A 14,695-nucleotide genomic window follows, 5' to 3' on the forward strand; every position below is an offset into this window, starting at 1 on the left:
ATTTGCTTAGGGTTTCTATGTATCACTGGCTCATCAGAGCATTGTGTCTGGGAACATCTATTTCAACATCTGTTTCATCTTTTGGTCTTACCAGGCACTCCAGCTTGGATCCAGAAGTTAATGTCTGTCCCCTCTGCATCCCTGAAGAGCTGGGTGATGTTGAGGGGCTGCAGTAGCTTCATAACCTCCTCCATGATGGCCCTGGCCTTCTCACTACCGGTAAATTGCAGCCCAGTGGGTAAGAAAGTGCCCTGGTCAGACTCCATCACCAGACTATAGTTGGAGATATTTATCTAAACAAAAGAAAAAAAATGTTTGATTCATATCTGTTGCTTCAGTGCTTTTTCCTTGGGAACTATTAAACTGTAATAACCAAATATTTTACCTCCTCACAAGTTGTTACCCAAATATATGCTACTCTGCCTGACTTAGGATCTGGTTTACATATTACCTAATGGTTCTGAGATGCATAATTACTCACCGTAGAATTTGTCAAACTCAACAGGTGACTTGAAAGGATTTGAAAAAGCACAATAAAGGGAAAGTTAAGATTGCTCAATTATTTCTACTAGTACTGACATTCTATCAATCAATTCTCTTAAGTGTCTACTGTGTACTAGAACAACTCTTCCTTTATAGCAGGGATCTCCAGAGTGTTAGCCATGCTCAAACAAAAGAAATTATGCTCTGTGGGCTTATTTCTGCACCTCTTTCCTCTAAAGAGATACCATATCTTATTTTAATTGTGAGTTTTGCTGTACCTAAAGGGCATCAAACTGACAGGTTTGTCTTTGGTTTCTGATTCTGTTATTGTTCAATCTATCTAATCCCCAAGGAGGGCAGTAATAGAACAAGACACAGCACTCTAATCCCAGGTATCTCTGCCAGACCATCAGTTTGTAAACTCCTTCCAAGTCAAGCCTGGTGAGAAAGCACATAGTGATTTCATGTAGCCAGTACAGTCACTGCAGGAGCTTAAAACATCACAGGCTCTGGACAGGTTGCACAGCTAAACTGTTTCCCAGCTTTGACTTTCAAGTTTAAGATTTGTCAAGCTGGCCAGAACTTCTGTTTTCTAGGAGCCAACTCCTTCTCGAAAACTGATCAGCTCCCACCTTTGTTGAGTTATTCCCAAGCTATCCTTGGACAGCACTGCTACTCGTTCCTCATTACTCATCTGGTACAAATCAATAGTAACATTTGTACAGTGCTTCCAGAGAGCTTTCACATTTGCAGTCTTCTTTGGTTTTCTTTGACAACCCATAAAACAGACAAAGCCGCTTTATTGTTGATGCATTTTTATAGGAAAGGACCTGAGGATCAGAAAAGTCAAGTGATTTGCTCAAAGCCGCACAGCTGGCAAGTGGTAGTGCCTGCTCTGAAATCCAACACAACGCACTGCCATTTCTAGCATGCGACTGGAGTGATAAGTAACACTTGTTCAGCATTAAAATGATTTTTCACTTACATAACAATTTGAGGGTTGCATAAGTAATTTTTCCTAAAGCAGATTCTACTTTAGAGTGATTCCCTAACATTCACTGTGAAAGTATAGTTATACCACAAAGGCAAGGGCAGCTGTGGGCTCTCAGAGAGGATGCTTCCACATTTATAGGACTGCACTTAAGGCCCAGGGATACCAGCATTTTTGTTGTCATTGTTAATGATGAGACAGTTAACAAAGCAGAAGCCTGCTCATATTTCCGCTGTCATTTCTAAGGAATTTCTGGGAAAGACCCAAGGCATTCTTAATAAAAGGGCCATCTCAGTTTCAGCTGTGGCTTCTGCATTATGGTAGCATCATTAGAGTTAACAGGATGCAAAAGCCTTGCCTTTGTGTCCTATATTCAGAGCTCATTTAACTACATGCTGCTGCTAGGTCAGCAGGTGGATGTGCAGTTTGGCAGTCCTTGCTCTCTTCCCTTGTAGGCCTTGCTAAATACCCACTCCAAAGTCTGCCTCCATTGCAAAAAGGAGAAAAGAAAAAAAATCACAACACACCTTGCAAATGAAAACAAAATTGGGCAATCTCATATGTAAAGATTCTTATATTGCAGGCAGATCCCATGTTTCCAAAAAGAAAGTCAGGCAAAATGCTCCTAATTATGTACTATTTAGGTTAAAAGTGGACCCAGTTAGCAGTTTAGCTGTCAGACCCAACACTAATGAGCAGCCTGGTGAGGTGAATACAGCCTTGGACCCAGTCTGTTCTATTCCTGACACAGCAACTGACACTCTGGGCTACAAAGGCGGGTAGTGACTGGCCTCTCCTTGTCTACCCAAATCATTTCACCTTGGCCCTTGGCTTCTTCAACTGCAAGCTTGGACAAATGCTCTCTCCTAAGCTTAAATAATGAAAGTGTACATAGGGATCTTCTATAAACGTTAAAGAAAAGGGCTCTGTAGACCAAAGTCAAAACGGTTGCATGAATAGAACTTACCAAGGCTTCTAACAACATGTTCATTAAGTGTTTCCTGGCCTTCTTTAACTACAAATGAATATATGGCCTAGGAACACAGAATATCACAATTAGGGCAGGTCACTGTGCACTATACAGGATGTCGACAGGCATGAGGGAAGGCTGTAAATGCAGGAGCTTCCAAAGGTGTCTCAGGCCACATATCTGGTAGCATTTTAGCAGAGGAAGGAAGTGCATGGATTTTGAAATAACCCGCACTGATCCAGTCTTCGTGTTAACCACTTCTTAGCTGTATGACTTTGGGAACTCTATACATAATCTCTGTTTCTGCCTCCATGACCTGGGATGATAAGGGTACCCAGCTCATGGAGATGTGAGAAACTGCATTGTAGGGCAGGTAGCATTTTTGTGGGGCTTCTTAGAAGACAGACACTGCACGAATGCCTTGCAGCTCGTCCCTTGAACTGTTCAGATAAATGCAATTGTATTCTCATTTCACAGAGTGGCCACTGAAGTTTAGTTAGGTTATCATTTCCCTAGAGGACCTACCTAGTAAGCAGTGCAACCAAAACTCACACCCAGAGGTCTGCCTCCCTTGGCCCATGTTCTCCACCTTCCACTCCCCTGTCTCCTAAGGCTCACTTCCAACCTTCAAACCACAGGTCAGAAACACCGAGACTCCAGTTAAACAAATACATCAATTTTTAAAAGGTTTTTTCATGATTATAATAGAGGTCTACTTGTATATACTAATTTCACAATGAGGGAGGAGTGAAAAAAAAATCTTACTCCAGAGTTTCTTTCCAACTATGAATAAAAAGCTTAAAATAATAAAATAGCTTGTCAAGCCAAATAAGACCAGTTGTGTAGATATCAGTAGCTCACAATTCTGCAGTAGGTAGAGATCCGTTTGATTTCCACTCATGTATGACTGTATTAGCTGGCACTGGTATGATGGCAGTTCTATTGTTTTCTATTTATATCTAAACATCTCCATATGTTTTCAAAAAAACGATAAGAAAACAAACCACCCACCATCCACGTCACTGCCTTTCCTCCTCATTTATGGAGTCATTATCTAATCATTAGCACATGGTGAAGGAGTTGGGAAAACAAAATGTCTCTGCACAAAGAAACTGAAATGAATAGCTGGGTCACTGGGCTGTCAGAACTACTGCTTCTCAGGAATGTGTCATCACAAACATCCAGATTCCCTAGTATGCGTGAGCTGTTGGAAGTGTAGATGTGAAAACCTGATTATTGCTAGTGACAGGGAGGGGGACCACGCTCATTTTTCTCACTCCTTTGTAGCACATGTAACAAGATACTCATCCTCTGATTTACAGGATGTGTGAAGAAACACACTTCTAAAGGCTGCATGCTTTATGGGTGAGATAACCAGCCCTGCTGAGACAAGCCGTGGCACATAGGTGAGGAGGCCTAGCAGCTCAGTGATAAGCTCAGATATTATCTATGCCTCCCCTTTGTTTTCTCAATAAAGGAAACATCTCTCTATTGGGATCCATGGAAACTCATTCATTACCACGTAATACATAGGACACAATGTAGAAAGATGCTTCTGGGTGATCTCCTAGGTTGGGATCACTGGATTAGTTTATACCTGCTCAGGGCTGACGATTCATAACTTTGTCATGTGCTACAATCACATCCTATACTTTTTTTTTAAAGCATCAGACTACTCTGCCATAAAACAATTTGGTAACTATTAGCATTCTTTGGGTGCAACACAAGATTAAAATGAAGAAAACTGTTTAAAATACATGTTGCATGCTTTAAAATTCTTACTTCCTAATATAAACACAAGGATGATGTTTGTGCTTTTTGCTGTTATAAAATTCCAGGCAATGGCTGCTTCCTTGTTCAATTTCAGTATACCTTTGGTTTGGACCTAAAATGAACATGAAATCCTAAAATTAAATGTAAGGGGGAAAGCTCCCTGATTATTCAAATCAATCATGTAGCCTCCTCAGTTCAATCTTCAAAAAATAAAGAAAGAAAGAAAATAAAGAAAGTCCACATTTAACCGGGCATCAGCCTCACCCCACTAAATGTTGATATTTTACAGATGATGGTGGTGATGCTGTTTGATCGGGCGGTGGGCTCAAAACAAGTTTTGAAAAGCAGATCATCTCATGACATGTGTGCTGAGCAGCTGTGATCAGCTTTGCCAGCTGTGCCACTGGTCCTGGAATTGCCTTTTTTAAGGGTGAATATAGCGGTTCTTCCAAAAGCAGCAGCTCAAAGCATTGTCATAATCAGATAACAGGTAAAGAGGTTTCTCCTGCTATGCAGAGCCAAATACAGGCTTTGCTTTCTGGTTAGGTGTACCCTGAAGTTCACACTTTTATCTCTGATGGTCTCCAGCATTCGGTTTTGAGCAGCTCTGAGTACCCAAGGGAGATCTAGGAACAGAATGACAACAAGAGGCAGTGCCATAAGTTATTTTCATGTGACAGCTAAGCTGGCTGCAGCATGGGGACACGGGCAATGCTGGGCAAGTTACATCAATCCTGACATTGCAGGTACCTACTGTCGGTTAGCCACCACTTTGCCTGGAGATGGAGAACAGAATGAGTGGCTCCTGGGGACCCCTTTCCAGCCCCATCACTCAGTGTGTGCACACAGAGGTGTTCTGTCGAGACACAAACCTGCCTTTTCGGGAATTCCATTTTTACATTGTCATTTGAAGTACTCTAGATATCTGTCAGTGAATTCTCCTCTTGTGCTAGTCAAGGTCCTGAATGATCCTTAAACTTACTGAAAACATATGACCCCTCCATAAACATCACTATGGCAACAAGAGTACACAGTTTTAGCCTTAAAACTGTGGCATGAACATTGGCTGAAAGATGTATTTTACCCATCTAGAAAATGGGACTGTATTTGCTTTGATTTTAGCATTAGTTTAAAAAAAAGTAGGCAAAAAAAAAAAAAAAATCCAGGGTGTTTGGTAGGTGTACTTTAAAAAAGCTTTCAGAGAAAATCAATATTTCACAGTTTCTGATTTATTCCCGATATTATAGTAACATAATCGATAGAACTAGTGTGACTCAAGATCCCACAATTAAATTTTGACTTTTTAAAAATACCATGCACTTGTCAAGTGTTTCATATGATCGGCTTTGGATTCATTTGCATATGCGGCTGTAGAAGAGAGAGGCATGGCCCACCCAGTGGGCTTTGTGAAAGCAGCCTTCTGGGCCCTTTCCTTCCCTGTTTCTCTCGGTCCCCTCCCACCCAGGTTATCTCTCTGTCAGTCTCTTCTGAACCCCGCCAACTCCCATCCTTCCACAGGTGTGAAAGGTAAGAATTGAACTGGCACGAGGAGCTCTTCCCTCCATGACCCACTTCTGTTAACACTGTAATGTGCTAAATAAATAAAAAGATGTGTTTCTTGTGCTCAGCGGTGTTGGGTGCCAGACAGGAAGGTGGGTGCTGCTGATTGACTTCTCTTGCCTTCCTCTTAGCTAGACTACGCCAGCTTTTTGACATTCTCTGCCCCTTAGGTTATAACTGACAGCTGAGTTCATTTTCTCTTAAGTAGATAGTTTATTTGTTTTTATAATACGGTATGCATCATTTCCTTGTCCTGCAAAATAGGCACTACATACTTGAGAATTAAAATATTTAGGGCAAGGGCACATCATTTTAAAACCCAGTTAATAAATTCTCCTGTATCTGTGGAATATAGCTAACCACTTACAGCACTTTTGGATTATGACAATACTGTCATATGTCTCACTGGATCAATCACTCATTACTAGTATTAGTAAAGATGCCAAAAGAACTTTAGAAATAATTGTATTTTCTTAAATATGCCCTTCTTCTTCTTTTAAAAGAACAGTAGTGGGTTTGAAACCTCATGAGAAAGAAGAAACCCGAAATATAAGCCTGGGCATTTGTTCCCTCAAGCCTTGCATGATTAAAACGAAACACCCTTCTGTAATATGCTGGACTGTTTCACTTTATTTAGTTTTATTGGACTTGCCTTACTCCTGAAAGAATTACAGGCTCCCTACAAGAAATTATCCTAGAGCCATATTTAAAGACCAAGTAAATGCTTACAAACCACAGCGCCAGGAAGACAGTGGACAAATCTGTATCCCTCTCTGTTGCAGCTCTAGTTTAAAAACAGATCTCATCATACACTGGTGCTCCACACATGCTTGAAGACAAAGAAAAGTCACAATTTGAAACATTTTGACATGACCTAGTAGAGACTTACAGGTATAGTTTAGCTCTAGCTTGTGGCTGCTAGTGTAAAGGACAAGACTGATGTATTACTGAGCTGTCATTATACAGGAAAAGAATAGCATTAGTTCCTTGAAAGAAGCAATATTTTCCAAGCATTCATTTCTAAAAGGAATTATTTCTTGGCTCTTCAAATGAGGAACATTGAGAAAAATAATGGACAGAGTCTCCAGTAAGTTTTTGCAACAGATGAAGAAACACTTTTCCTAATGCTATTTTCAACATACTGATCCTCAACTAAAGCAAAATGTTAAATCATATTTCAGTAAATGTGGTTCTTCAGGGATCAAACATATTTATTTAGTAGCTGTCGAAACAGAAACTAAGGACTAGAGAAGCCATACTTCTACGCTTGCCACAGGCAATCTCAGTTTATAGCCCTCACCTTGGTATGATCACTAACCGAGCCTCCTTTTTCTTCCAAAGATTTCCTGGTTTTAATAATAAATTACATTGCCAACCTTCTAATAAAGGAGTTTGTTCACCCAGAAAACTGAGATAGCATCACGGTCCTATAAGAGGGCAGAATTTAGCAGCAGAGGCAATAACTGGCTGTTACATTAAATGTGTTGAGTTCTACGAATTACACAGAAAAGAGAGGGTGCTTACTGAAAAAGGACAGGAAAACCTTGGCAGAAAGGTGATGTCTGCCCTGCAAAAAAACATCCCTAGGCTGGATGCTTTCTTGTGAGAACCCGGATCTTGTCAGTTCACTTGAAAAATCCTCAGGGCCTAGCCAGGGGCATTTGGAAATACTGAGGAAATGAAGAAAGGCATGAATGACACTATTCTAAGCATCCAAACACCGCTTTCCATATATGTAGTGTCCCGAGAGAGGGGCACGAGGCAATCTCGAATAGAATAAACATAAGCATGGTTTACAGGGTACTCCCTTCTCAAGTATCAATTGTCCCTCCTAGAAGTTTTATAGGAGTTAGGGGTAAAAAAAATCAAGGCTGAGGTCACCAACAGGCATTAAATGGCGAATATTCAGTGGAGCTGCCCTTGACCCTTGTTCTCTTCTGGAAACACCTGTTTGCCTTGCCCTCTGGGACCTCGAGCTCTTGGCTGTCCTCAGACCTTACTGGATGCTCCTGCTCCTTTTTCTCGGCTGTTTTTCTCATCTCCCTAACCTCTAGATGTTGGGGTGGTCAGAGACAGGCAGAAATCCTCCTTTTCCCTGCTCCCACTCTGAATTCTCAGCCAGGCTTATTGTCTCAAGCAAGTCTATTTGGTAATAAAGTCCAAACTGATATCTCCATGCCTCCATCCCGAATTTAACACTCACATCCGGCAGCTATTCAGCATCTCCACTTAGATGTCTAATTGCTTTAATGAATTAACACAAATTCAACACAAATCTATTCTCCTAAAAGTTATGGGGGTTTTAGTCCAAAATCAATCTGATAGAGCTAAAACGAATCCCTTCCCCTACCTCTGACAGCCCCCAGAGGCAGCCCTCACTCCTGGACTTGTCTCCCACACATCACACTGCCTTTGCTCCTCCCGCTTCTGTCTTCATGTAACTTTCTTCTTCCCTTGGACTTCTTGTCTCCCTCTTAAAGAGGAATGCAACTTAACAAACAGCAAAAACATCCTTCTAGTCACTGTTGGCTAAGCCCGTTGACAGTTATTCTTGACTCCAGATAAAACAATCTATCAGCAAATACCGTTGGCTCTGTTTTCAAGATAGACCTGCTGTCCAACACCATCTCACCAGCTCCACTGTTCTCATGGAGTATTGTAAAAGTTTCTCAGCTGCCTCCCTGCTTCCATGCTTGTCATCCTTCTGCCTATTTTCCATATAGTTATCCTATTTAAAAAATCTAAACCAGATGATCCTATTCCTTATCTCAAACCCTTCACGTGACTTCCATCTCACTCAGGGTAAAAAGCAAAGCCATTTTGTACATCTATTTGGCCCTTGATGCATGGCCTAGCCTCTCTGAAGAATGTGTAGTCCCCGAAGAAAGGGACTTTTCTGTTGCGCTCACCACTTACGGCATGTGACTTAATGGCTATCTATCCCTCCCTTCATTGTATGTTTGCCCTTTTGTAAGGTGATCTTTCTATTCCTTTTTCCCAAAAGGTGCAATGTCTTTCCCCACCTGAATCTGGGTTGGCACTGTGGCCTTTTTTGTTGACCACAGATTTTGGTAGATCTGACCACATGTGACAATAGAATGTGGGTCAGAAGAGGACTCACGGCCTCCACCTTCCCCTTTTGCAATCCCACGGCTGATACATAAAGAAGCCTCCTGCAGGCTGAGGCACCACCTGAGAGAGCAGTCCAGCTGACAGCCAGCTCCAGCTTCCATACATGTGAGTGAGGCCACCTTTGACCCTGCAGCCCAGCCAAGCTGCTCAGCAACCAAGGTTGCCATATAAAATCCAGGACAACCAGTTGAATTCAAGTTTAAGTTCAACAAGTTTTGTACCAATATGTCCTGTGCAGTCTCTGGAAGCAGGTATGGTCCCTAGCCATACAGGGAGACTGGGGTCTGGAGCAGCACCAAGAACATAGAGCAGGTGCTCAATGACTGTGGAACGAGTGAACATTTTATATTACTGCTTCAAAGAAGATTCATGTGTTTATGCTCGACTACACAGGAAAGTTAAATAATAACATTTTTTGAAAATTGAAGAGTCAGATTTGTATCTGTGCCCATGCTGAGGTGGGCTCAGGAGCACGTTTATGAACAGAGCCAAAGCCATTCTCTGAATCTGCTGAAATGCCTAAAAGGAATGGGAGAAATGACCTCAGAAAGGAAGGCTCTAGGAGCAAGCCTAAATGGTTGTTTGATTTTATGACTAAAGTAACCTCAAGTGTCCTACGGAATGTTGGACTGAACCTTTACAAAGACTGAGCAAGTTACCCGCCAACCCCAAAACTATCCCTATCCCACTGCTTCAGTTTAGATCTAAAATGCTCCCAGAGGTCTCATGGATTTGAAGGTGACTGGAGCATGTGGGTGTTAGAGTGGACTTACTGTTGGGAGGTGGGGTCTGCATGGAGGCGTGTTACTGGGGAAGTGACCTGGAAGGGTGTAGTCTTTCTTGTCCCTAGCTCCTCCCTTCCCTCTGTATTTCCTGACTGCCATGGTAGGGCGAGAGCAGCTTTTCTAAAACTTTCATGCCCTTCTACCATGCTGTTTCTGCCTTGCAGCCAGCTGGTCACGGTCTACAACTACAAGCCAAGGGCCGGGGATTTAGCTCAGCAGTTCAGTGGCCTGCCTTGCAAGCACAAGGACCCGAGTTCAATCCCCGGTGCCCCCCAACAAAACCCACCAAAAACCAAACAAAAAAACCCTGCAAGCCAAATAAGCCTTTCCTCCTTTAAGTTGCTGATGTCAGGTACTTTGCCCCAGCAAGAGGAAAGTAATACACCAACTGCATCACCTGATATGTTGATTCAATGGCTTCTAGGGCCTGGAGGCTACAACGGCCCTGGGGGAAGAGAAGATATTATAACCTGAGGAGTAGAAAGAAAACAGCTCAGGGAGAGTAATTTCCAGTGGAGCTCATGAAGATATGTGAAGGAGGCCTGTGGAAAAGCCTGGCCTTAGAAACAAAGACATCTTCAAGATGTAAGGACAAGACCTCTTAGGGCACTGTATTTCCTGGAGAACAAAATCAGTAATCACAGGGCTGGAAGCACAGAAGTTGAGCTTCCACTGGATAGGAGAAGGGGTTGAGAGAAGGCAGGTCTGATGACTGGGGCACACACATGGAGAAAACGACCTGCCCATGGCCAGCCATACACCTCCACCCTGCACTGCAGCCATGCTGCCCACTTGATCTCTCCATGTTGGCCTCTGATACCTGTAATTTAAGATGTCCAAAGCTGAGCGCCTGATCTCCACTTCACTTTCCTCTCCTTTACTCCTTCCATTTCACTTGCTCAGGGCCCAAACATGAGGTCACACTTGTCCCCTCTCTTTCACACTCCGTAAACGATCCATCATGAGAGCCTGTTGACTCTCCTTAAAATGCATCTGCAGCCTGACCACTTGTCTCCCTCTGCTGTTGCCAGCTCAGTCCCGGCCACCATCAGCTCTCACCTGCGTTGTTGCTTTGGTTCAGTTCTAGTCTCCTCAGGCCCACTCTCAAGCCAGAAACAGGATGCTCGTCTGAGATGCTAATTCCAATCATGCCCCTCCTCTGCTCAAGAGCCTGCAGCAGCTCCATTCTCAGCCAGATTCAGTGGCCTTGGTGGCCTGACTTGATCTGAGTTTCTTTACAGCACAGACCACACATCTTCCCACTTGCTCCTCTTCTGGGGCATTGCCTTCCTCCCCGTTCCCTGAATCCTAAACCCAGTCCTCCCTTGGCACTTTTTCAATAACGGTCCATTTTCCCTAACATGTTTTACCTATCTGTGAAGCTCTCTTCTTCGTCTTCTGCAGGCCTTTATTCAAGTAAAGTCTTCTTTCTCCCTCCATCAAGAATTAAATGGCCCCCTCTTCGTATCCCTGTCTCTGCTCCCTATTTTATTTTGCTCCCCAGCAGTTACTTTGCTCTAACACACGACTTCATATTTCTAGCAAATTTATTAGCAGTCTTGATCCACTAGAAAGGAAGCAAGAAAAGGAGAGAGCTTAAAACACTGTCTGGCACTTTGAGGCTCTCAGTGCTAAGCAAAACTGTGTCGAGGTATTTGAACACAGGTACGTGTGTGCATTTGTATACGAAAGCTCGTGCAAGCACGCATCCAGCCCCATTTTGGGTGGTGGTGGTGAGGAAGGTAATGATCATGTGGTTCCTAGAACTGGTGATACAACATCAGTGTTTCTAAAGAATATATTCTTTTTTAAAAAAGCAAGCATAGGGTTTAAGCTAGATCTCTGATGAGTATTATGGAAAGTTCTTAAACTATACATTTTTGACATTTATTATAAATATTAAAAATAAATACTTTGCGCTCACTGCAGTTGAGAGTAGAACGATGGTTACCACAGGAGGGAGGCGGGGATAGGGAGAGGCTGAGCAATGGGAGCTAAGTTACCCATGGTTAGACAGGAGCCAAGGGCTCTGGGGGTGCAGGCAGACGAGTACAGATGACGACTATGTTCTGCACATTTTGTGAAGGGAGAAGAGAGGATTTTGAAAATTTTTACCATACAGAAATAAGTGTATGAGGAGACAAACGTTTAACCTGGGTGAACATTATACAATATACACATGTATCAAAACATTATGTGCTACACCACTAATGCGAACAATTTCTATGTATCTGTTAAAATGAATTCAAAATTAAATTAAAGTCTTCAAAATAAAAACAAATGTGGGGAGGGAAGTGGATGTGGCTACAAAAGGGCAGCATAAGGAATTCTTCAGGCGATGAAAATGTTTTTTCTCTTCTCCGTATCACTATCAAATCCCCGGCTCTAATACTGCACTACAGGTTTCTAAGTTGCTTCTCCTGGAGAAAACTGCCTCAAAGGCACATGGAATCTGTTTTATTTCTTACAACTGCTTGGAAATCTAGAATTTTCAATGATGATTTTAAAAATCATTAAGTACTTTCGAGAAGACTCCGTAGAGTGTAAGTCATTTCTAAAAATAGCCATAAATTACCAAGATACATATAAATTTTCTGAGGTTCTTTCAATAACAGCATAACAAGGTACTCTTATGTGGAGGCTTTGTTGTAAGAGTGTTCTTATTCTCAGGTGAAACTGGGGCCGAGCACGTCCTTTGCAGACTCCCTCTCATCGCGGTTTGATCCCTAAGCGTGAGAATTGCCAGGGCACCCGTCCTGCCAAAATAATATGGCCACCGCTCACAGGAGGAGAAGGCGGTGAGCAATAACAACTGAACTGCCATGAAAAAAGCTAAATAGAATTTAAAGAATAACAAATATGCATTTTTAAAATCTTAAAGATTCTTATGCTAAAGTTAGTGCAACACGAGACTAATAATACATAGTACAATCAGTAAGACTCAATTACAGAAGTCGGTAAATACACCCTGGGACTACTCAGAGCTTTACCAATCACTTCATATACTTTCTAAATTGTAAAGTATTCAGGCAAAATGAAGGAAAATAATAAATAGATGAGGCAATTTAGCTTTGAGAAGATTTAAAATAATTTAATAGGCGTAGTTTAGATAAAAGGAGGCTAAGGAATTATAGTGTTTATAGAAAAAAAAAGTCCAAATAGGTATCTGTATTGAGCTAAGGGAGATGAAGAAAAACAATTTCCTTCACCTGAGAACAGTAATAAACAGCAACAGTAATCACCCAAAGGTAGAAAGGGAAAATAGCTATGGCAGAAAATAGCATCAAATATGTTGGAAATAATGACCAGTCTGGGAAGCCACCTGAGGATCACTTAGGGGAGACTGAATGTTAGAAATGCTCAAGGCAAATGAAAGAAGCACGATTAGTCAGGCACACAGACCTCTCTGCCAGTTCTTTAGATTTCTGCTTTCTCTGTGAAGTGCATCATTGACGGTTGAAGGCTTTGCTGTTGACTGGCGGGACAACCCTGAGGATGCTGGCAACCTCAGAACAGGGTGGACACCGTAATTCCCACTTCCCCAGGCCTCTTCTCACCAGCCTTCCCTCTCAATGTCACACGTAGCTATAAACTCATCAGTGGACTAAGCCCAATCATCTCCTCAAATCCCCACCCATCAGTGCATGAGGCTGTGGGGGGACATCTAGACATAAGCCAAAACAGTAGTATTAGGAGAACCTGTCACTTCATCACCAATAGAAATCACAGATGTTTTCATATCACATTAGACTTGCTGCAGAAAACTGAAAATTATCTTTATGTTCATCACTCGTTTGAAATTTTAGTAACAATTCATACTTCAAGATATTAATTGATCCACTTTTTAAAACATACGTATTATATCATAAATTTAGATTAAAAATTAGATAATTGATATTAACACAATTCATGTCTTTATAATACCACTATATACAGTGGTAACTCAGTTTATGAACTTAATTTGTTTTATGATTGATTTTTTGTTTGTTTGTTTTTGAGACAGGGTCTCACTACGTAATTGAGTCTGACCTGGAACTCACTATGTAGCCCAGGCTGGTCTCGAACTCACAGTGATCCTCCTGCCTCAGTCTCCCAAGTGCTGGGATTACAGGTGTGCACCACCACCACTGGCTTAATTTGTTTTATGATTTAGGGGAGAAGGTTGTATTTGTGTTTGCATAGAGAAGACAGCTGTGGTCATCTTTGTCACCCAAGGTAGAGTTTGCAAATGGAAGCAAAATATGTCAAAATGTTTTTGTTTGCACACTGAACTGTTTGTAAACAGAAGCATTTGTGAACTGGGGTATTACTGTATTTTATGTGAGAAGAGGTGCATGTTTCACCAGACTGCCAAAGTAGTCTATGATATAAATAATGGTAAAGAACTACTCCTAGGCAAACGACAGCTTTATTAGTAAGGTTAAGAATGATAATCTTCCTGTTATTATACTCACTAGCATTAGTTTGCTCTGGACATCTGCGTTGGAGTCCTAGTTCTGTCACATATTAACTAAATGATCTTGACAACCATTTAATCTCTATGAGCAAGTCCTCTTCAAGACCTAAATTTCATAAGGTTGTTCTGAGGATTATGTGAACTTATTATATGTATTCAAAGGTATACCATATACTAAGATATTTTGTTCTCTTTAAACTTACAATTATTTTCAAAGGTAAGAATATATTAGTAACTTTCTCATCACTGGGACAAACTACCTGCTACCCACAACTTAAAGAAGGAGAGGTTTATTTTGGCTCCCCATTTTAGAGGTTCAGTCCATGGCTATCTGGTTCCAAGGCAGAAATGGCCCAACAGAAGGGCATAGTGGAGGAAAACTGCTCAGCCCATGGCAGCTAGGAAGGGGAGAGCAGGAAAAGCCAGAGCAAGAGTTCTACCCTCCAAAGGCAGCCTGCCAGTCACCCACCTCTGTCACCCAGGCCCTATATGCCAACAGCACATTCAGCTATGAATTCATGGTTAATCCACTCATCCCAAGAGCT

General features: G+C 41.9%; 1 protein-coding gene across 5 annotated transcripts in view; it reads right to left on the reverse strand.

Annotated features, from left to right (window-relative positions):
* Cpq (carboxypeptidase Q) overlaps positions 1-14,695 on the reverse strand; it is a 368,009-nt gene that overhangs the window by 82,790 nt on the left and 270,524 nt on the right. For all 5 annotated transcript variants that reach the window (XR_779292.2, XM_010619585.2, XM_019206825.2 and 2 more), the window contains exon 6: positions 92-293. Coding sequence is in view for 4 of the 5 variants with exons in the window: in XM_010619585.2 (XP_010617887.1) it covers positions 92-293 (202 nt within the window). In the remaining variant the exon portion in view is untranslated. The remainder of the gene's footprint in view (positions 1-91; positions 294-14,695) is intronic.

Source organism: Fukomys damarensis, unplaced genomic scaffold, assembly GCF_012274545.1.
Source record: "Fukomys damarensis isolate Sample0158 unplaced genomic scaffold, DMR_v1.0_HiC HiC_scaffold_5, whole genome shotgun sequence".
NCBI lineage: Eukaryota > Metazoa > Chordata > Mammalia > Rodentia > Bathyergidae > Fukomys > Fukomys damarensis.